This window comes from Melospiza georgiana, chromosome 3, assembly GCF_028018845.1.
Source record: "Melospiza georgiana isolate bMelGeo1 chromosome 3, bMelGeo1.pri, whole genome shotgun sequence".
Taxonomy (NCBI): domain Eukaryota; kingdom Metazoa; phylum Chordata; class Aves; order Passeriformes; family Passerellidae; genus Melospiza; species Melospiza georgiana.
In genome coordinates this window covers 35182745-35203613 of record NC_080432.1, presented here as the reverse complement: position 1 = coordinate 35203613, position 20869 = coordinate 35182745, and the positions used below count along the sequence as shown (strand labels likewise).

Genomic DNA, 20869 nt, shown 5'->3' with positions numbered 1-20869 from the left:
CTTCCTTTGGTGCAGCACAGCAGCCTCAAGGGCTGTCTCTTGGACAAGTGCTGCAGAGCACCGTGTGAGAGCCGCACTGGGTCATTTTGCAGATTCTCAAGCTGCATTTTCTCCTCTGCCCCTTTATTGATAGTGTTTCTGGGGAGCCATCTCCAAGCCTGAGTGGGAGCTGCAGCAACAGCCTCTAAATCCCACTGGCCTGACCATCAGAAAGCTGGAGTGTTGCATAGCTGTCAGCTGCAAAGCCCAGCACAGCTGCTGGTACAGGCTGTGGGGCAGTTTTAACTTTGGTAGTTTTTATAAAGCATATTTTTATTCCCTTTTTGAAATTAGTTCTGATTCTACTTACGCTAACTTCCCATATTCAGAGTTGTTTCTTTTTGCACCATTATGAAAGCTGTTGTTTTTCACAATGTCAATTATTTTTGATTTTTCAAAGCAATTTAGTAACAAGAGATACATGCAAGCCTGATGCCGGAACAGAAGAAGCAGTCTTTGTGGTTTCCATAAGATATCTTCCTAAAATTCTCATTAAATGTGCATGAAAATTACATGAAGTGTAAAGAAAATGCACTGCTGTAGTTCTGTGAGATATAAATTTAACATAAGAGATTCAGTCTCAACTTCTAGGATCACATCCAAGGTGTGTCCCAGCTTCAGGAAAAGTGCATTCCCCAGCTGGTGCTCACTGAGGGCCTCCTGAAGCACACTGCAGTTCTGTCTGGTCCAGATGCAGAAATCCAACCTGGTTTTCTCCTGGTGCAGAGAGAGGAAGAAGCCAGGATGTTTGCCATACCAGGAGAGCTGGAAGCACTGTCACAGCCATGAGGCAGATTCTAGTGTATCTGCATCAAAACAAGGCATCTTCTTGCTGCAAGTGAAGATCTGGCTATGCTACAGGTAGACAGATATTGAAATATCAGACTCAGATCTCTGAGTGGCAATGGGAGATTGCATTTTGATGTGCAGTTCTGCACTGGTGTACATGAAAGTTCTCTTTTCTTATCCTGAGAATCTGTGGTGACTGATGTCAAAGGTGGCAGCATGAGCGGCTAAATTAGCAGAGCTTTCTGGGTGAAAAAATGAAAAGGGGAAAATAAAGATCGAATATTTAATTAGAGGGAAATCCAGGGAAAATAGCAGTTGTGTTGGGAAAGCTTTGAGAGACCAGTGCAAGGGGCATCACTGCTTGAGCACATGGATTGCTTTGAGCAGCCAAGGAAGGACCAGGACTTCACCATTCCTCATGTTTCACTGCATCCCAGGAGGAAAAGGGTGCAAGGAACCCCACCAGAGATGCTGGGGTGCCCCCAGCCTGGGATGTACACATGGTGTGGCTTTTGGGGTTTCCCTGTGCAAGGCCAGGAGCTGGATCCTTGTGAGTCCCTTCCAACTCAGGATATTCCATGATTTCCCATCAAATGGTGTTTGTGTCACTGGGCTAGGGATAGTGGTCTTGCCTTAAGTGAGGTTAACATGGAATGCCCTTTCTCTTACTTGGCTGGTGGAGTTCTCTGCCTCCCTCTGCTCTTCTCCTGCTGGCAGTGATGCTAAAGCTGAGGCAAGGGCTCTGCCCATGTTCCTTGTGTAGCTTACAGAACCAGAGCTTTCCAAAGGCAAGCAGTGGCCACAGGAGCATCACAATCAGCATCAGCCTTTTCCTCTTGAAATCTGCACGTGGTGTAAAAGGTGATGGTGGGAGAGGATCTGGTGATGCCTGTCCTAAATCTGGATAAATCCAGCTGTGCAGCTCAGAGTGTAGCCTGGAAATAGAGAGGGCATGACCACAACAGAGAAGATCCAGGGATACCTGAGCAGCATGCTGAGCATTTGGCCAGGCTGCTGAAGGCCTTCTGCAGGCAGAGGTAGCCTGACAGTTTGTTCTGAATATTTGTCTCATTTCTAAAGGCAAATGAAGCTTTTTTTTAAGCTTTTTTTTTTTTTTTTTTTTTTTTTTGGTTATCCTCCTTCCTATATTTTTTTTTGTTCCTCTGTTTTTTGATGAGAGTGAGGGTTTTTAGTTATTTTTCTTCTTGCTGCCTAGATGCTGAGCTTGGATTTTTACTCTATTCAGAGGAGCAGGCTGTTTCATAGAGTGCTTAATTGCTGTAGTTTTGGGAATTGTTCTGGGAATTTAGAGTTTGCTTCCAGCCTGCTTCACAACAGAATGTGATGCCTTCCCATCATTGGGCTCTTCTGTTAGACTTTTGAAACAGTGAAACCAAAGTACTGTAAAGAGCAAAACTGATAAAAATGGAGAGCCTGCTGGGAGCTGTGGATGTGATTGTAAATCCCTTTAAGGTAAGAAGTAACTGTAGAGCACACTTATAAAAATCAGTGTGTATACACACTATTACCAACTGTGCCACCACTGGTCACATTTAGAGAAGGACCTAAAATATATATACCAGGGCTTTTTGATCTTTGGACAGGATGGGTGCAGAAATCTGATTGTATAGCATTATTAGACAACTATTAACTTCTGCAGAGATGTATGAACTTAATTCATGGTTGAAATGTTATTCATAAGAGAAAATATTAAAAGTGTGATTATTGAGGAATAGCTATAAAATGTAATAGCAAGCAGATAGAAGTGAAAGTCTTTTATAGTAGTCTAGGGGATTAGGAAATGTTCTCTTCCTTTAAATGTCTTCCTTAGAATGCTTTTGAAATCTTGTCATGAATAAACTGTGTTAGCACAACTCTTTGTTTCAAAGGAAGTTTTTCATTATTGCAGAAAAATTGCCTACTCTCAAAATACTTTCAACAGCTCACTGAAATGTGGAACTGGAATTAGGTTTGGAGAAAAAAGTTCATGTACAGTTTTCTTTTTTTTTAAATTCTTCTTCCTGTTAAAGCCTTTAGTTTTAGATTGTAAAATCTGGGCTATTTTCTCTTAACTGGTATTGCTGTTCCTGCTTGGCAGGGTTTACGTGACAAAACAATTACCAGATCCATACAAAAAAATGAAGGTAACTAAGAAACTCCCAAACACTGAGCCCAGAAAAGCACACTTTTCTCCAAGCTTTTTGAACATGTATCTATGGTCCTTTCTTTTGGATTTTGTGGGCAATCAGTACTTAAATAAATACTGATTTTTAGGAAAGAATTTGGAAGGAAAGAGTGTTGTTGAGTGAATGGGGAAGGCTTCGAGGAGTTGCTTTGGCCTTGGAGGGTAGTGCAGTAAGGATGCCTGAGGGGGGAAAAATAGGGTGGCAGGAAATTGCCAGGATCTTGGAGTTTCTCATCACATGGGAAAAATTTTTGATTTTTCCTGATACTTAAGAATTTAATCCACAGTGTATTTTCTTACCAACCATTTTCCTTTGTGACATGGCAGTTAAATATTGCCTCAGAATTCTGACCTCCCTCTCCCTCTTCCTTTGCACCTTTGTGAGATAGAAATCTACTTGGGGAGGCCAGGTTATGCTTCAAAGGAGTTTGGCATTCAGCAGCTCTGCAAATGAAGTTACCTTATTTTTGAGGAAGAGATGCAGGTCTGCGGTTCTACTAGAAGCTACATGTTGAATTTTTGGAGGAAGATCTAATAAATTCTCTCAGTTGGCAACTAGAAACTGCTGAAAATATTTGTTCACATGCCAGAGGTATATGGGATGCTTAAAATGTTGATCTTTGTCCCAAAAGACTTCCGGTTGAAATGTTGTTTCCCCCTCTGGCATGCAAGCTTTGAATTTGCTCTGAGAAACTACAAAACATAGTATGGACAAATATCTATGTATGTTAGCGTATTAACTACTTGAATAGTTAGCACCTGCCAATTTCCTTGCTGTGGTGTTAATTTCTAGATTAATGATTCATAGTTAGTTACTTTTTTTCTAAGGCAGCTTTAGGAATCATTTCTGTTGTGCACCTTATTATTAAAAAGATTTCATACAGCTCACTAGAGAGCAAGAGAACCCCATTTATAATTCTATATTTTATGTTCTTCAGGCTTAAAAAGCCTCTAATTTGCTTTCTCCTCCTCAGTGATCTCTGAATTATTTTGTACCCAGAATACCTGTAAGGCTTTGATTGATTATTATTATGTGGTAAGAACTAAGTAATCAATTTCTGGGTTCCATTAAGCATAGAAAATATAAAAATTCATTGCTTTTTTCTTTTTTAAATTTTTGTTTTCAGTGTTATCTTGACTTTTATTTACTTGCAAGTTGTTTTTTTTTTCCCCCCACTAAGGACAAACAGAAAACTTCTCCTTTCATCTTCAGTCTCTCTGATTTATGATAAATTTAGTTTCCTTCGGCCTGGCATTTGCTTCAGCAGGCAGTCTTCCTTCAAGTACCACCCTGATTGATGTATAATCTTTGATATCTTCCATTAGCCTCCAGGATCACTAAGTTCAAGGCCCTCTTGGAACCTAAGGAGCCCTGCCGAGGAACTGAAGACCTTCAGAGTCCTTGGGGTGATTGACAAGGTAATTCTTCAGTGTCTCTTCAAGAATTCAGTCATAAATCGACTGCATGCTGACATTTTGTCTTTGAAGCTGCGGATCTTAAGGATATGAAACAAAAGGGGAAAATGACTCAAATGCATCTGCACTTTAAAATAACAAAAGTAGAAGAAAAAAAGGCTTTTATCTAAGCAATTCATGTAAGGTCATGCAAAATGTATTTGAGCTAAAGGATGAGGTACATGTTTGGTAGCATTCAATAGGATGGGGCCTGTTTTTCAAAAATGCAATCATGGTTGCTGTTCTGGGGTAAGGACAAGTTGATGTGTTTTCAGTTGAACAGTCTGGTGGACACTGAAAATATAGAAGGGTAGAAATTCTTACTTTTGAACTCTTACTTGAAATGGGAGCTGGGGACACACACGACTGTTCTCCTTCCCTGAGAATTCAGAATTGAAATCCCTTGCCAAGACAGAGATGCAGCAATGAAGCCAAGCTTATTTTGGAGTCATGCAAATAATGTCTTCCAGAATCCCAGCATAATACCCATCTGTAAACAGTAAAGGACCATAAGGATTTTTTTGCAAGCCTAATTAAGAGACCAGAAGAATTGTTGGGTTGTTTTGATAATGCTGATTAGTTACCACCTTACCAAATACTTTTAAGATGATGCATTATTCAGCAGTGTGACAGTGGCTAATGCAGACTGTAACGGCTCGTTTCCTTTTTGCTGTGCCAAATCCCTTGTGCCTTTTGATAGTTCCTCATGTAGTCCCTAGTTTGTGCATGAGCTACCGATGCATGGTCAATTTATGCATTTGTAACGTGCATCAAAAACCTGTGGCTCATCCCTTGAGGTCTGTATTTCTTGGTTGCTTTTTCTTGTTGGACTGAACCTAGCTATTTGGACTAGTTTTTGTTTTTCTTTGCCTGTTCCGTTGTAATTGTGTGCATAAGTTGATAACTTCTCCTTAGGGGGCTGTATACATAGGTATTATGGTTGTTTTTATAGCACACAAGGTTTTCTAAGCTCTGACTTCATATTCATTGTATCTTCTTTCCTCAGTTGTAAGTACAGAATTTAGCCTGTATTCCACTCTGTACACATATCAAAGAGACATGTTGGAAAGACCACCTATCTGTAGCACCTGGTAGTAGGTGCTAACTAAGTTAGTAGCTACTAAATGGATGCAGTGTGCATTGATTTTGTGAATTATTCTGACAGAGTGAGCCTGAAGAAATGCTGGAAATGGATCAAGAAAGATTTTCTCAATATCTCCATTCTTGTGTAGTGCTAATGAACAGCTACTGGAAAAGATGCTTGACCAGAGTGAAGCTTTTGCAGTCCTTGGTGGTACCAGGTCTCCTTAGCTCTCTGAGCAGTTTCAGTAAGCATCCCAGGTGTGAGCTGAACATGTCCAGAACTTTGAAGGAGAACTGGGGAGAATCAGGGTTCTCATGATGACAAAAACACAGGATTGTCTGAGCTGAAGATGTATGCAAGGAGTAGCAGGCCTGTGCACACAGCTGGAATGCTCCTCTGTAAGCAGTATCATAGGGCTCAGAGTTCATGTTTAATTACTGTGTAGAAAAGGGAGCCAGATTCTTTCAGGTGTCTTTGTACTCTGCTTTCCTTCTTCCAGATTCTCACATCACAGTCTTAGCCTTATCTGAGTATGCTGCTTTTTAGCATATATTTTTAGGGGTCTGTAAAGTTGGGAGGTAAATGAAAACCCACTCTAAGCCCAGAGAATATTTTATTTGGTTTTATAATGCATACACAAAATGCATGTGAATATGAAACAAAAGTGTCTGTCAAAAAGCAGATGTGTCTGTGGGCTGGAGATGATGTCCCTGTCTTTGGTTTAACGCACCATCTCCCTTCCTTCCTCACCATCACTGTCATTTCCCTCCTTCTCTGCTTCCATATGCCCTAAAGCTCTCATCATGGAGAAATCCAATCAATGTGTAAGTATCCTTGCTGCAGCCAAGTAGATGACATAGTGTGCTTGCTCCTGACAATGGGTTTTGGTTTTCAGGGCCAGCATTGAAGATGCCATGCTTTTGGGCACAAGGCTGTAACTGGTTCAGCACCATGCAGAGTTTTGCCTGAGAATAATCTTCCATTCTTACCCTAAGGTAGCTGCTTTGGTTTCAGCAGAAAATAGGTGTGGGTAGTAATGGGCCACTGGCATTGTAACTGCTGGCTTGACTAACCCTGTGCAAGACTGGCTTAAACACACCGACTTAAAATGGTGTTGGTTGGTTTGCAGACTTGTTCTCCCACTGCTGAAGCCCAGAGTGGTGTCTGCCTGCTGCAGCGCTGCCTCGAGAAAACCAGCTGTTAACCTTCCCTCATTCAAATGCTGAAAGGTTCAGTGCTTTCCCTTAGAGTAATGTCACTCTTTGTTCTTCTTTTGAAGCCTCTTCAAGTGTTTTGAATTGGCTTCATTTTCATGGACAAAATGCTTGTTGCTACCTGAAACTCTGGGTTTTTCAAACTGCTTTAGACTAGGCAGAATGATTAGATATTTAATTTTAGCCTAGTTTATTCCCAATATGCAATCTTTCTTTCCCTGTCTGCTCTCTCACCTTCCTTGTCACCTCAATAATTTTTGTTGCTTTGGCCCTTTTCTGCTAAATGTGAGAGTTAGAGATCTTAGCATTATTAAGCTCCTTAAATTATTGTGAGAATTCAGGGAAGTATGCCCATATGTGCCTTGTCTCCCTTTCATGTAAAGGCTGTAGTATAAATCTAACTATTTTAGTAGACCAAAGTGGACTTATATTTTCCTTGAGGAAGCCATTCTTTTTTTTTTTGAGTTCTGCTGCTGCTGTGTTTGCTCACTTCATGGTGTCAAAAGGTAACGAGGTGGTGTTTGCAGGTATTTTATATGTTTAATATGTAAAGAGCCTGCCGTGAGTAGGTTTCTGAAAATGGAGGTGTAATCTAATTGTAAAGGTGGCTTTTGTCCTGCAAACCTTGTGAAATGTGAGGTGCTGCTGTTTGGGCAGCAAGGCTCTTATTAATGTTACCAGAGGTACAGCATTGGAAATAAATAGCTAAATACTGTAGCTGTTGTTATCACCAACTACAAATGATCAATTACTTTATCATCTCATGTACCTTAATTAAAGTAGGAAACTTCTTTTTTTGGAATAGGGAAGAGTTTTGCTTTCAAAATTTGCCTAATTAAAAATCAAGGTTGCAGGTTCTGTGCTGAGTTTCTGCCCTAGGCAAATCTTTCCTTTGAAGCTACGACCGGCCCCTAAAGAAACGACTTTGTTATGGTGCTGCTGGATACCTTCACAATGCTGCTTCAAACCCAATTTCTTATTCTTTAGAACCCTCTGTTATTTAGATTCATTCAATTTAAAGATTCACCTTGAAAGCAGAGTGCATTAAGTAATAACTATGCCTCTGTAACCAATGGCTGTCTTTTATGTCTCTTCTATCCCCTCCCTGTTCCCCATCAAGGCACACTGTTGGTACTGGCACTGGCTGTGTTCAGTTCTTCCACAGCTGTCCATGCATCTCAGCTTGTTGTTCAATACACTGTTAAGCTTTATTATGAAACCTAATAAAATCACATACTCTCATCAGGGCCTTGTGGTAAAATTGTTTTTGGAGTTTCTGAGATAGATAACATTTTTTAGAAAATGGAAGCAATTTTGTTAATTGTGGATATAGGGGTTTTTGTGTCTCCCATGCTGTCCTGAGAGCTCCTGATTCTGGTGGCTGTACATGTTGGTGAAGTGACTTAAAAAATACACAAGAGAACCAAATTAATATTATTAATTATTTGTAAAGTGTGATCACTACTTGTCTTGCTTAATGAGTGAAAGTGCCAAAAGGCAAAAATAGGTAGAATATATGTCAACTTCACAGGCATAATCTGCAGATCCAGGGTTGAGTTCAAACAGGTTATGGCTAGTTCTAATGAAATTTAATCAGAGGGGTAGGAGGAATAGTCCCTACTTATGGCAGCATGTGTGGTGTTGTGCCTGAGTAACAGACGTAGCTAACTATGTCCTGTTAGTGTTTGTTAGGAACTTAAATATTCAGCCTTTTATTGTCAGGTGAGATTAAAGACTGTTGCAGCTGTGAAACTGAGTTGACTGTAGCAGATGTTTTCTCTCCCCTGGCTCTCAGGTGCGCTCTGTGAGCACCTTTAGATCATCTTACAGATTTCACTGAGTGGCTGTGTGTGCCTAAGAGGTGTGGGGGAAAGGGAGCTGGAATGTACATACAAACAGGGCAGAATGGAAAATAGCAGTAGAAAAACGTTGAAAATCTGAAACTGAGTAATAATAGTAACTATTCATACAAATAAACTTTTAAGAGCTGGTTTGATGTTTTGATAACCTTTTAGTTTCTTAAGGGGCTTGCCAAGTCCTACAAAATCAAACCAGCCACAGAGTTATTGTCGAAAGTGATTTCTTGGCTCACCACCTTCCTTTCCCTACTGCTGTGGGATTATTCCTAAGATACTGTCAGATTTCAAGCCCCAACTAACAAAGCTTGCTCAACTTTAAAACCTAGTCTTTCTGCCAGCTAGAAATGGTCCTGTCCCTTCTTCCCTGCCCCCAAACACCTGCCACTTGTTTTCCTGAAATCCTTCCATTTACACAAATCTGAGCATTTCTCAGTGTTTGTGGTTGTGACCCTTGTTTCTTTCTAGCTTCTTTCCTGTTTGTATCACTAAAATTTCTTTTGACTTGGGTGAGATTTGGTAGAGTAACGCAAATTTTGCCCTTGCCTATAGAAAAAAGAAATTACATTGTTGAATGTTCTTCTACAGGCTGTACTGTATGTCTTCTGGCCTTCAGAAAGAAATAAATTATTGAGATATTTTCTTTTAAACCAAGATTATATAAGTTTGTCTTCCTAATTGTTACTGAGTTGCTTAATACATAATTTGTGCCAGGCAATTACTCTGGGATGCCAGTGGCATTTCATATTGTAAAATGCTTTCATTAGTAAAACCTGTCAGATATATTTTCTAGGTTAATATTTCACCATTTGTAATTTATTGGCCAGTTTAATTTACTTTAAGAAAATGGACTTTCCTCTCTGTTACCAACCGACTCAAAGTATTTAAAAATTCGAATTTGAATATTTGCTGCTTTCTTAGCATTTTCATTATGTAAAGCTGCACCATTTGTCTTATAAGTACACTATTATTCCAAGTCATAGAATATACAGGCTGTAAGTTCCTTCGAATAATGGTTTGAAAGGAGGAATAATTGCAAACTGAAGATAATTCATATTGCACAGGTACAAGGATAAGGAATAATCACATTTTTCATACATATTAGCCAAATGTAATCTCTTTCTGTAACGACAGAGGGAGATGAGTGAGAGTCTGGGTGGTGTAATCTGAAAAGTGACAAGAATAAATCTGTGTTAAGTAGATCTTTTAATCCTGGTAGCCTTGTGACAGCCGGTGCAGCTGAGGAGAGCAGGAGGAATTGCACCCCTGCTCCTGCCCATCAACAGAGCTGTGTCCTGAGTGCAGCACCCAGCTGAGCTCCAGCCCCAGCTGAGGTTTTCTTGCATTCCCAAATACTCGTGCTAGGGATCAGGTGGATGACTTGTCTCCTTCCTTGTCATCTCTCACTACAGCATTTTCCAGCTGGTGGGGTAAACACAAGAGAAGAAATCCTAGATGATCATCTTATACATATTCAAGTTTGTAGGACTTTTGCTAGAGTATCTATCCTATGATAAGGGTACATTTGTTTACATAAGATAAGGACCAGAGTTCATAGGTGGCCCACTGGTGGCAACATTTACATGATGTGTTTTCAGTGTAAAGCAGCAATTTAATAACAAAATGGAGCTGGTTTTAAAGTGTGATTAGCTGTGATTTGTCTTGGAAACCTTTCTGCTGTCTGATTCTGCAGTAAGAGATCTTATTCAATTTTCTTTGATCAGGCATGAGCTATTTTTCACTTGCGTTAGTGAACCTAAAGTCACATTTTTGTAAGCAAGTGTGTTGATGTGTTTGTTTTGATTGGTATTAAAAGCTGGGGGTAAATAAAAAGCACAGGTATGTTTTGTGCTATGGAAGAACAGAAACTAGGGAAAAGATCAGGCAGGGAAGGGAAGAAGAACAATTCCAGAAAAGGAGAGAGAACTGGGGAAGCAAATGTGTGTTGGGATTTGTGCGCTGGTGTTATAGGCAGCGGCGGGAGAGCAGCGCTCAGAGCAGCCCTTCCTTCTCCAGAGCTGTCCCCCGTGACCTTGGCTGGCTGCTCGCTGGGTGACTGCTGCTTCACCATGTTCTCTTCTCCTGGTGCCTTGCCTGTTGCCTGCCCCTGGCTCTGTGCTCCCCCTTCTGCTGACTTGTGCAGTATTCCTTCAGCCTCTTATCTCAGGGCTTTGATGCATATGTTCTGAAGGTGGCCACCGTGACTTTGGGTGGCAGCAGATGGTAAACCTTCAGGCTGCCACCGGCTATACTGGTGTTAAGTTGGAAACTTAACGTTTGATGAAGAATCAGTAGTGCATATGAAAGAGCTTTTACTGCAGAAATATCTTTTAATTAAAAAAATTAGCATACCGAAACATTTGCTAATTTCTGTGCATTTAGAGGATCTTGAAATGAACTGTTTTCTTAAAGCTAGACTATGGTTATTTACCAAGCAGGTTTTATTTTATTTTTCTCCAACTAATTGGACCGACTATATTGAATTGAATTGAATTTATTTTCCTCTAAGCTGTTGGGTACACTGTAAATCAAATCTAAGAAGCTAATTTTTTTAAGTAGCTGCTGTCAGCATCAGAATTAACTCTTGACTTAGGAAAGGAAAAAAGATTCACAAGTAGGAAATCCTATTTGGCATCATGGAGGGGTTTTGCTGTCTGCACTTTACTGAGATGCTGTCATACAGTGCTGCTGTGTTCACTTGTTTTTTGGGATGTTCCTGAGAGCTCCAGTACTTGTACAAAATTAGGATGTCTGTGCTGCTGAAGACACTTATTTACATTAGATATTTATTTGTGGTGATTGCTATTTGTGTGTCAGTGTTTTTGGCCATGTTGAGGTTGTCATTAGTGCAAAAAAATAGAGAAAGAATGAGTAAGCAACAGAGCTGTAAGAGCTAGCATGATATGTGGACCTTGACTCTGTTCATCCATTAGTATTACAAATAGGATTTTGCCTTGTCTCCTTTTGTGTCACAGTCTAGTTGCTCAGTGCCCAGGAGTGCCCTGCTGTGCCTTCTTCTCCCTCCTCTGAGACAGGATGCTGAATATTACAGCTGGCAGTTTGTTCTTAAGAGAACTTAAATATTACAACTTAGATGGTGAAAGAGGTTCTGTCAGCTCTGTGAGCTGGAAGCAGCCTTGGCTAATTCCAGCATCTCTGTGTGATCTGCTCTGGAGAACACCAGAGCTCTGTCCCAGGGAATGCTCTGTGGAATCCTGTTTTGTCCCATCCTGCCTTTAGGGTGAGGACTTGTCACTTTGCATTTTAAAAAGGAATCTTAGAATTACAAAAACACTTTTGCCACGGGAAGGAAGTGGAAAGGAATGCAAACAGGAGACTTGGTGCACTGCTGTCTATAAATTGGCTGTAAAGCATGAGGTGAGAGTAAGTTGGCACCTGGGTCAGTTGTGCCCTTCTGCAGCACTGTTGCAATGCATCCAAGAGCTGCTGACCTTTCTCTGCTCTGGGTGAGGGATAAAAATTCAAGCAAATATACTTGTGACCCTCTCTCTGCTGGACTTACTCCTTCCTGAAATAGCTTTCTGATTAGACTTCACCATTCATGTTGTCCTTTAATTATTTGGGAGAATCTGGTTAAACCACATCTTTGTAATAATGTGTGCAGGCTGCTTTCCCTTGAAACAAGTTTTTGATTTGTGAAGTCTGCAGTCTGCCAGGGCGAAGTGGACCATCACTACATGAATTTCTGAAGTTACTTCCAAGGCTCTTCATGGGCTTCTTGAAGTCCCTTTTGAAGTAAACAGCCTTGCCAAAGGTTGGTACTGAATCAACAAAGAAATAATTGTCCGTAAGATGAAGTGGAGCTGTAAATGAGATGTTAGTCACTCGGGGAAGGGAGGATGCTTGATAGGAAGCAAAAAGAGAGGAGCTGGTCAGTTGGACTGGGTAGCCCATGCAGGTAGTTAACCTCAAAGGCACAGGGATATTAGTTGCTGTTATTGCAAGTATAAAAGTGTAGCTGCTGCAGTTGTGTTGATGCTGCAATATAGCAGCAGGTGAAGTTACCCTACAGGGAGCTGCTGCCTGCTTTATTGGCCTTGGTGGTGGTGGTGGTTCTGTGCCTCAACTTACGGGGAGAGGGCTCAGTAATCTCTTCTGTTGCACCATATGCTAATACAGTGCTGATAAGCAAGTGTGAAAAATGAAAGGGAGGAATACATTAATTGTATTTGTGCAATAAGGTATGCTATCAAAGGTAATTATTTCATGACAGTTTTAGTTATAGCAGTTGTTTTATCATGGAATAAAAGATGGCTTTAGGAGGCTTTTATTGGAAAGACAATTGTATCAAATTAGTACCAAATTAGATTTTTGTCTTTATAAAGGTGAGCAAACCCATGAGCAGTTTTTAAATTGGTGTCTTCTACTCTACAAATGAACAAATCCTGTTTGAGGGTTAAAGAAGCTATTATTCTGTCCTTTATGCTGACAGCTTCATTACTGATTGGCCTACTGTTGGTATTAAAAAAATGTTTGGCTCCTTATGATCTTTGTGTATGCAACTATAATATTAATACAGACCACGGAACTGTTCATTAAGAAATGACTTTAAATGAGGTTGATGCTTGTAAATCTGGAGAGATACAGATGTTAAATGCTGCCATTTCTTTTCATATACAGCCGTATGGCTAATAATTTCCAAGTGGCTAAAGCTCTTGTTAGCAAGAGTGCTGGTGTGTTAAGAATGGCCCTATAAATAACTTTAAGAACTGAAGTTGAAGGTGCTTCTTTTAAAGACTATTGTTAACTAAACATTATTGCCAAACAGATGGAAAGCATTCACCAGCCTGATGTTTTTAGGTCTAATTATATTATCGCCAGTCCTGTACGGCTCAGTTGAAGAGGTGTATCCAGAGGCCAATTTATAATCATTTAGCCAACACCTGTTTGGGAGATATTGACAGTCAAAGGGCACATTTAAAAAAAAAAATCACATATGTTCTCGTATTTATTGCCTCAATGTGAACAGTGTCTAGTTGCAAACAAACTTGGGAGAAGAGGAAGGAGAGTGATTGTAAACACATACATGTTTCCAAACCATTTTTATCTTCTTTTGGCTTCTTCTTGTAAAGTGGCTTTTATATTTTCTCTTGTTCTGTTGATTTTCTTTGGTTGGTTGGTGTGGTTTTGTGTTTTTCTTAAATTTTAATTTTACACCTATTGGTTAAGCAAGGATAACAAAACCAGTTTTGCAGTTATTATTTATTGAGTTGGTTTCCTCTGTTTCTGGAAGCCCTATGTAAGAGGCCTAAAAAGTTGTTTGGCAAACTCAAAAGACTGGGAATATTTGCCTTTCCTTACCATGCCCTTGAAATGGAAACTGTGTGTCATTCCTTTGTTAAAAGAATCTCAGTAGCACCAACTTCTGTTGATATTTTTTCCCCCCCAAAGATACAGAAAGCTTTTAAAATTGTCTGCAACCCTAGTAAATGAGGAGGTCTTTGAAATGGGGACAAGTCTGTGACTTCGTTTACTTTGGTGAAATATCGTGAGAGTGAAATGATTAGAAAATACTTCAGTTCTTCTTCTGATGTTCGAGATGCAATGGGGAGAGAAGTAGGTTTTGGATGCTGCCATCCAGAGACGACAGAGCATGGCTGCACTCCTGCCCCTTGCAGCAGGGAGCTCAGAGAGGCTGGGTGGATTCTCCTTCTGCCACCTGATGAAGCCATGTTGCTCCTGGTGCGTCATTCCTCTGCAAGAAGTCTTTGACTCTCTGACTTGATCTTCACTGCTCCTTGTTCGTTCAACCCAGTGTTGGGTAACCCCAGTGCCAGCAAAGGAGAGAAGCCTTTTAGGAGTTTGATTTTACAGCCTAAATATTTTGCTATAACTGTATGTGAATATTTATACTGGAAGCTTACAATGTCTGCTGTAAATAAACAATGAGGGCACACTTGTTCCTAGAGGAGGGTTGAGCTTGTGCTTGTGCTGCTTGTGTGGCTGTCTTGCAGCTGGTGCTTTTCAAGCACATCTGTATTCTTAGGGTTTGAAAACACTTCATTCCTGAGCAGGATGACTTGAAGGCAGAGGGTTCCAGCTTTCTAAAGATGCAGTTTCCTAAATTTATATACACATGTATCTTTTTTTTTGTTTGTTTGTTTTCAACACATAACCAAATGGAGCTTGCTAGGAGTGTAGGTGCTATTTAGTGCTTCTCTCATTGTTGTGTTTAACGTGCTTTCAGTAGAGATGATGCACTGCTAGAAGAGATGCTCTTTGCAGCTGTAGGTGTTCTTGTCTCTGCAGCAAACCCATCCACTATTTTCTCTCTAAATAAATCCTCTTTTTTGTTGTTGTTACCCTAATTTTAGAGACCTATATCCTCAGTCATTTTTTTTGCTAAAAAAAAAGAAGACTGGTTGTCAAGTCTGTAAAAGAAGACTGGTTGTCAAGTCTGTATGCTGCAGGGGTTTAATTTTTAAATTGATTATATAATTTCTTTTTAAGAGTGTTCAGCATTAGATTTAGGAACTATAACTAGAAGTTTTGTTCGCTTACTCCTGTGAATCCTAAATAAATTCTGATTACTTTTTGCTTAGGTTTTGCTTGTAATGGACACTAGAACACAGCAGACTTTTATATTGAAGGTGAGTAAAATCTTCTATTTTATGGCCTCTGAAATTACACCACCACCCAAAGATCAGTTTGTATGTAATTTATAGAGGTATCCCTGCAATATGTTGTTGTTATGGTAATACATTTTAAGTGCTCTGGAATTCTTTTTGTCAGTGTTTGGTTGCATTCCTTTCCTTTTCTTTCTAACATCCCTAGTGCTCAGATGTGCTGGTTTAGTCACCTGAGATGCTTCTGGTTATTGAGGCCAACACCTTTGCAGACTTTGGTAAAAAATCACACATTTCATGTGCTGCTTTAAAACATCTCTGAAGCCTTGGTGGCTCAGGACTTCTGACAAAGGTGAAAATTCTCCTTAATCCAAGCACATTCACTGCGCTTTGTGTTTGGTCTTTTGTAGCTGAGGAATATCCTGCTGGCCTAAGTGGGTTCTGGATGAAATGTACAACTGGCCTTCTTCAAATTTGTTTCCTTATGTTTTACATCAATAGTCTGAGATAACTGAGATAACCCACTACATTTCTGTACAGTTATTTGGTCAGAATAAAATTTTTGCATTACTCTTTTATGTTTCAGTAAGTGTTCAGATCAAGACCCCAATGTACTCAAGAGCATCTGTGATGCTGAGAATTGGTTTAGTTATGAGTATTGTTTTTGTGGCCATTTACTTCAGGCTCCCCTTGACATGAATTCCACTGCTAATGGCAGGAAGGATGGGAAAAAAGCTATGTCCCAAACATGAAGCTTTAATTACTTGTTAACATTTTGTGACTTTGCTTCAGATCTGGCTTACATCCCACCTTAACTTCGTGAATCGGCCTTTGAAATTGTATGTGCAGGATACAGCAAACCTGTTTGTTTCTCATAAAGGTTCATTTGTGAATATTTTATATTAGAACCTCACATTATCTACTGGCAGATAGGGTAACATTGAATTTCCCATGTAACTGCCTATGTTTATCAATATTGTAATAGGTCACACTATTGACATAATTTTTTTTCTCTTTCTCTCTCCCCTCCCTTCCACCCTCCCACATCAATTTTTTCACTTCTGGCAACTTCATCCCTGCACTACCTCCCAAAAATCATTGCCTCTCAAGGAGACTAATCCTTTCCTTTCCTTTTTATTGAGGTGGTTGCTGTCTTTAGTAAAGTAAAATGGAAGTGTGAGGATTACCTGTGAGGCTAAGGCATTCTTTTGTCTTTAAGACTTGAATTGAATTTTTTAAATAGTGTCTTTTGGTCATGCGCAAAAATAAAATTTTAAAAAAAGGTCACAGGGAAATAACTGAGTGTCATCCTGATGACTTAGTTTGAGAGAGATTCTAATAAAAACATTGACCCATGTAATTGATTTTAATGGCAGCTTTGTGCCATCTTCTGTTCTCTGGAAATGCGCCAGATGCCATCAGCACAGCCTCGGGGGACCGAGGGGCATAGAGCAGCAGATGAGTGGTTTCTCTGAAGCCCAGAGTAACTCGGATAGATTAGTTTGGTTGATAAACACAGAGCACAGCAGGCTCCAAAGGCAACTGAGGGTACAACTGACCTTTTTGTTCTCTGTCAGGGTCTAAGGAAAAGTAGTGAGTGCAGCAGGAGCAGAACGACCATCATCCCCCACTGCGTGCCCAACATGGTGTGTCTGCACAAGTACATCATCTCCGACGAGTCTGTCTTCCTTGTGCTGCAGCACGCAGAAGGTTTGTCTCTCCTTTAAGCATATTGTTGAAAAGAGTCAAAGGTTTTTAGTTTTAATCAATGGTGCACTTCATTGTCAAATGAATCTCTCATACATCCAGCTAAAATATTTTAGTGTGGCAGAGAGGTGTCATGTAAGACACCCTACTCTGTTCCTCTGTCCCTCCCTTTTCGCCTGTCATTCTGCAGTGAATCTGATTCCTGCTTCAAATGGCCTCAAATCCTTGAATTGTAGCAGTATTGAAGGCTTCCAACTGTTTATTTTCTACAGGAGAGGGAGTGCTTTGACTGCAACAACGATCTGCATTATTTACAGTTAGCTCTCATAGATAAAGTCTTTGGCTACTTGCGTAAACTTTAACTAGTAAACCTTTTTAGCATCTTCTAGTTAAAATGACAAGTATTTGCACAAGAATTTAATAGCTCTGCTAAAAACCATGAACATTTTCCTGTTGATTAATATTGCTCTGATCTAGATTTTTAAGAAAATAGCTAGTGGCATCACACAGGAGTTCAAAGCAGAACCACAGAGTTGTGCCTTCAAACTATTTATAAAATTCCTGTTGAATGTACAGGGAACAGGTGGCACAAAATAATTACATTTTGATTTTTTGTCTAACACCTGGATTTAAATATTCCCTAAATGTAATTACCCATATTTGTTTAAAATGAGTACAGAATATAAATTTTGGGGTTGCTAATAGTTATTTTTTTAGGAAATGTTAATAACTCAGAATGGATGATGTGAAGAAACTAAGTTGGCTGATAGAGAAGATAATTTTATTACATTGAATATTATTTCTTTTCCCCCTTAATAACTTAGATTTTGGCTTTTTCATGAACAATTTGTCTTATGAGGCCAGCTAAAGTTAGCTTTGCAACAGGAATGAATGTTTCTACAATGTGTGACTTGGTTTTGCCATGAGCACTGATGCAGGAAGAAAAGCCTCACATTGCAGCAGTGCCTGATTGTGATCTTGGGAATTTACAGTGCTGGTCTGTACAGTGCAGCACTTTTTTTGAGGTGTGTATATAATAATAGACACAATAATTGAGAAATTCTCACCTGGGCTGCAATCTCCGTATAAGCTGTTATATTTTGTTTAGAGAAAAAGTATTTTTAAAAACCCATAACCAAAGAAGCTCCAAACCAAACACAAAATCCCACCCATAACCTTTGTCAGATACCAGCTGCCCTTAAAACTAGCATAATTACATAACTTTAAAAAGCCTTCCTAATACTTCTGCAGTTTCTGAAGTTCTACAGTTTTGGTCTTCTCTTTAGGAAGAATGTTCTTCCTTGAGACAGATGGAAAAGTGAGTGGAGTAGTCGTGATATTTGTGGGAGAAGTGGTCAGATGTAAGAACAAGTTTTAAGGAAGGCCTAATGTGAGCAGCTTACAACGGCAATCTTCTGGAATTGTTAATTTTATTGTGATAACAATAAGAAAAATAGAGACATTGCACGAACAGAGCTCTTTCATTTTCAAGAACCTACTGTCTGGGCTCAGAACACACAAAGGGAATAGAAGAGTGATATATTCTGCTGTAAAGAGTGGTAGCTGGGGTATACAGTGATGAGTAGATTGCCTGAGAATGTATTCAATAAGTGTATTGCAGATGTAGGGCCTGATTCCAAATCCCAAACTGGGGCAGTGGCCACTGCTCCTCACCCTGCTGTGACACTGATGCTGGGAAGAGATTCAGGAGAAAGGCTTCTAACTCTGTGTGAATAAAGGATAAATAAAAATAGGGCTGAAGTTATGCTGCACTATTTGCAGAGTAGTCTTGCTCACCCCAGTGATGATGGTCTTGATCCGATCAGTCTTATGTTAGTAGTACTCATTCTTTAAATTACAAGGATAATAACACCAGGAATCCCTATAGACAAACCTATCTTAAAATGTTGTCCATCTCAGAGTAGATATGAATAGAGAAGGTGCTTGTAGTTGATGTTGGGAAAAGATAAAAATTTCTAAGACAGTACTTTTTAAGTAATAGTCTCTTGAAATTTTATTTAATGACTTATGAGTGCTCTAAATATTCATACTCCAAGTAATTCTTGTAAGCAATAAGATTGTGCCAGTCAAATTTGTAAGTGGTGCTGATTTATGATGTTAGGTATGTTAGCTCCACCACTGTGAATTTGAATGGTAAAATACCAAATGTGTATTTAGTATACCCATTATATACGACTTTAAATGGGTAGCGGCTCGTATCGTAGCAAATTCAAAGGTTTTAATGTTATGAATGGACAATATATGTTTGCTAAGCTGCTGACTGGTTCATAGTAGATTTTGTCTATATTACTAAGAGCAGCACTGATGGGTTTTGTGTGGAATTCTGCAAGCTTGACCACTGACTCAAGAGGAAGACCTTGGTTGGCTGGTTTGGTAAATCATGATGGTGTAACGTGCCTAGAATTGGTGAGTGAGGTCTTGGGTTCTTTTAGAGATTTTTCTCCCCTCCACAGTGACAGGCTTCAAGGATGCATCAGAAGCACAAAAGTCCATAAAGTTATCTTGTAGCTTTTTAGGAAAGCACTTGCCAAGTTCTAGTGTGGGAGAGAGCCAATCTGATGTTAATAAGGCCTCGCTTCTTCCTGGCACTACTAACAACTGAAATTTTAGAAACAGATGCTTCAAAATAGGCTGGGGGGCTTCCATGGGACATCAAAGTTTAAGTGGCTGTTAGAAGCTGTCAAATCTCTTTAAGCATAAACAAGCTGGAGTTCCTATCAATCTGGAGAGCACTCAAGAAACTTCCTGCTGAAGAGGCTTGCTGCATGCAGCAATTGATAGACAACACCACGGCAGCGCTCTGGCTTGCAAAGCTGAGGATTTGTTGTTAGGAGAGGAGATAATGCTAGCTGTAAATATTTGAGAGCAATCAGAAAATGCAGGGAAGGTGATACGCTCCTTGGCAAGTGACTTTTTCAGGAGGCTGCTTTGGAATAGTAGCTTTTGCTCCAAGTGCATTGGAGCTTTGCCTAAACTAGCAAACCTTGCAGCAGAGATTCACCAGCAGCACTGGAAGTACAGGACTGCAGATGCAGGACTCTGGTGCTTGTAACTACTGTCATGTTGGAGATTAGGCAGGAGCTCAGCTTCCTGCTCGTGTGGAGCTGCAGCTCCACTGTGTGTGCCTTCAGGATGCTGTGGAATATTGTTGTTGTGCCATGGCAGTGCCTGTGTGTCTGCTTTGCTTTTGGCCTAGGAACTGTGCAAGCCCCACTTTTTGTAGCTGTTGCGTTAAGATGGTGAAGTTTACCAGGGCATGTCTCTGTTCAAAAGGGGGACAGTGATTCTTTGAAAACCATAAAATTGTTCCTTTCCCAGCAAGGAAGGCTAATAATTCTCATGAGGTGCATGGTTTAGGATTGAAAGTCCTAGCCATATACAAATCCTTATGCGGTGATGTAGACACTTGGGCCCAGTTTTGGAGAATAATTCGGGCATATGTCTTTCAGTACTATTTTTCTTCCCATCACATCACAATTAGTTGGAAGTTTGGGTTGTTCACTTTGACTTTGTTTGGGATTTCCTAAATACAGTGACTGCTACATTCTTAGCTGCATTCCAGTTCTGTGAGAATTGCAGAACATTATTGCCAATACTTATTGGGAATAATCTCATGGGCCAAGGTAGCAAAAGCGATTGATTTATTTTGGAATATTATCTCTTTAGTCAGCCAGTCTTTCAGGATGTGAAACTGAAATGGGAAGTGTCTGATAACTGGGTAAAGAAGAATCCAACTGGTCATGAATTTTTCTTGTCAGCTGGAACAAAAAACATGTTTAGGAGACAAATGTGCTGATCTGTTAGGTTTCGTTTTATTCTGTCTTATGTGCTATTATAGTCTCTGTATTTTCTTTTTGGTGTTCCTACATCAAGTGCTATTAATAAAAAAGCTGCAGAAATGTTTGAAAGAATATAAAAAATTTCTAGTCAGC

The 20869-nt window shown here is 39.8% G+C and overlaps 1 protein-coding gene across 1 annotated transcript in view; it reads left to right on the top strand.

Moving 5' to 3' along the window:
• RPS6KC1 (ribosomal protein S6 kinase C1) overlaps window positions 1–20869 on the top strand; it is an 85267-nt gene that overhangs the window by 40481 nt on the left and 23917 nt on the right. Inside the window, exons 9-11 of the mRNA XM_058021093.1 lie at window positions 4340–4432; window positions 15186–15233; window positions 16787–16919. Of these exons, the coding sequence (XP_057877076.1) occupies window positions 4340–4432; window positions 15186–15233; window positions 16787–16919 (274 nt within the window). The remainder of the gene's footprint in view (window positions 1–4339; window positions 4433–15185; window positions 15234–16786; window positions 16920–20869) is intronic.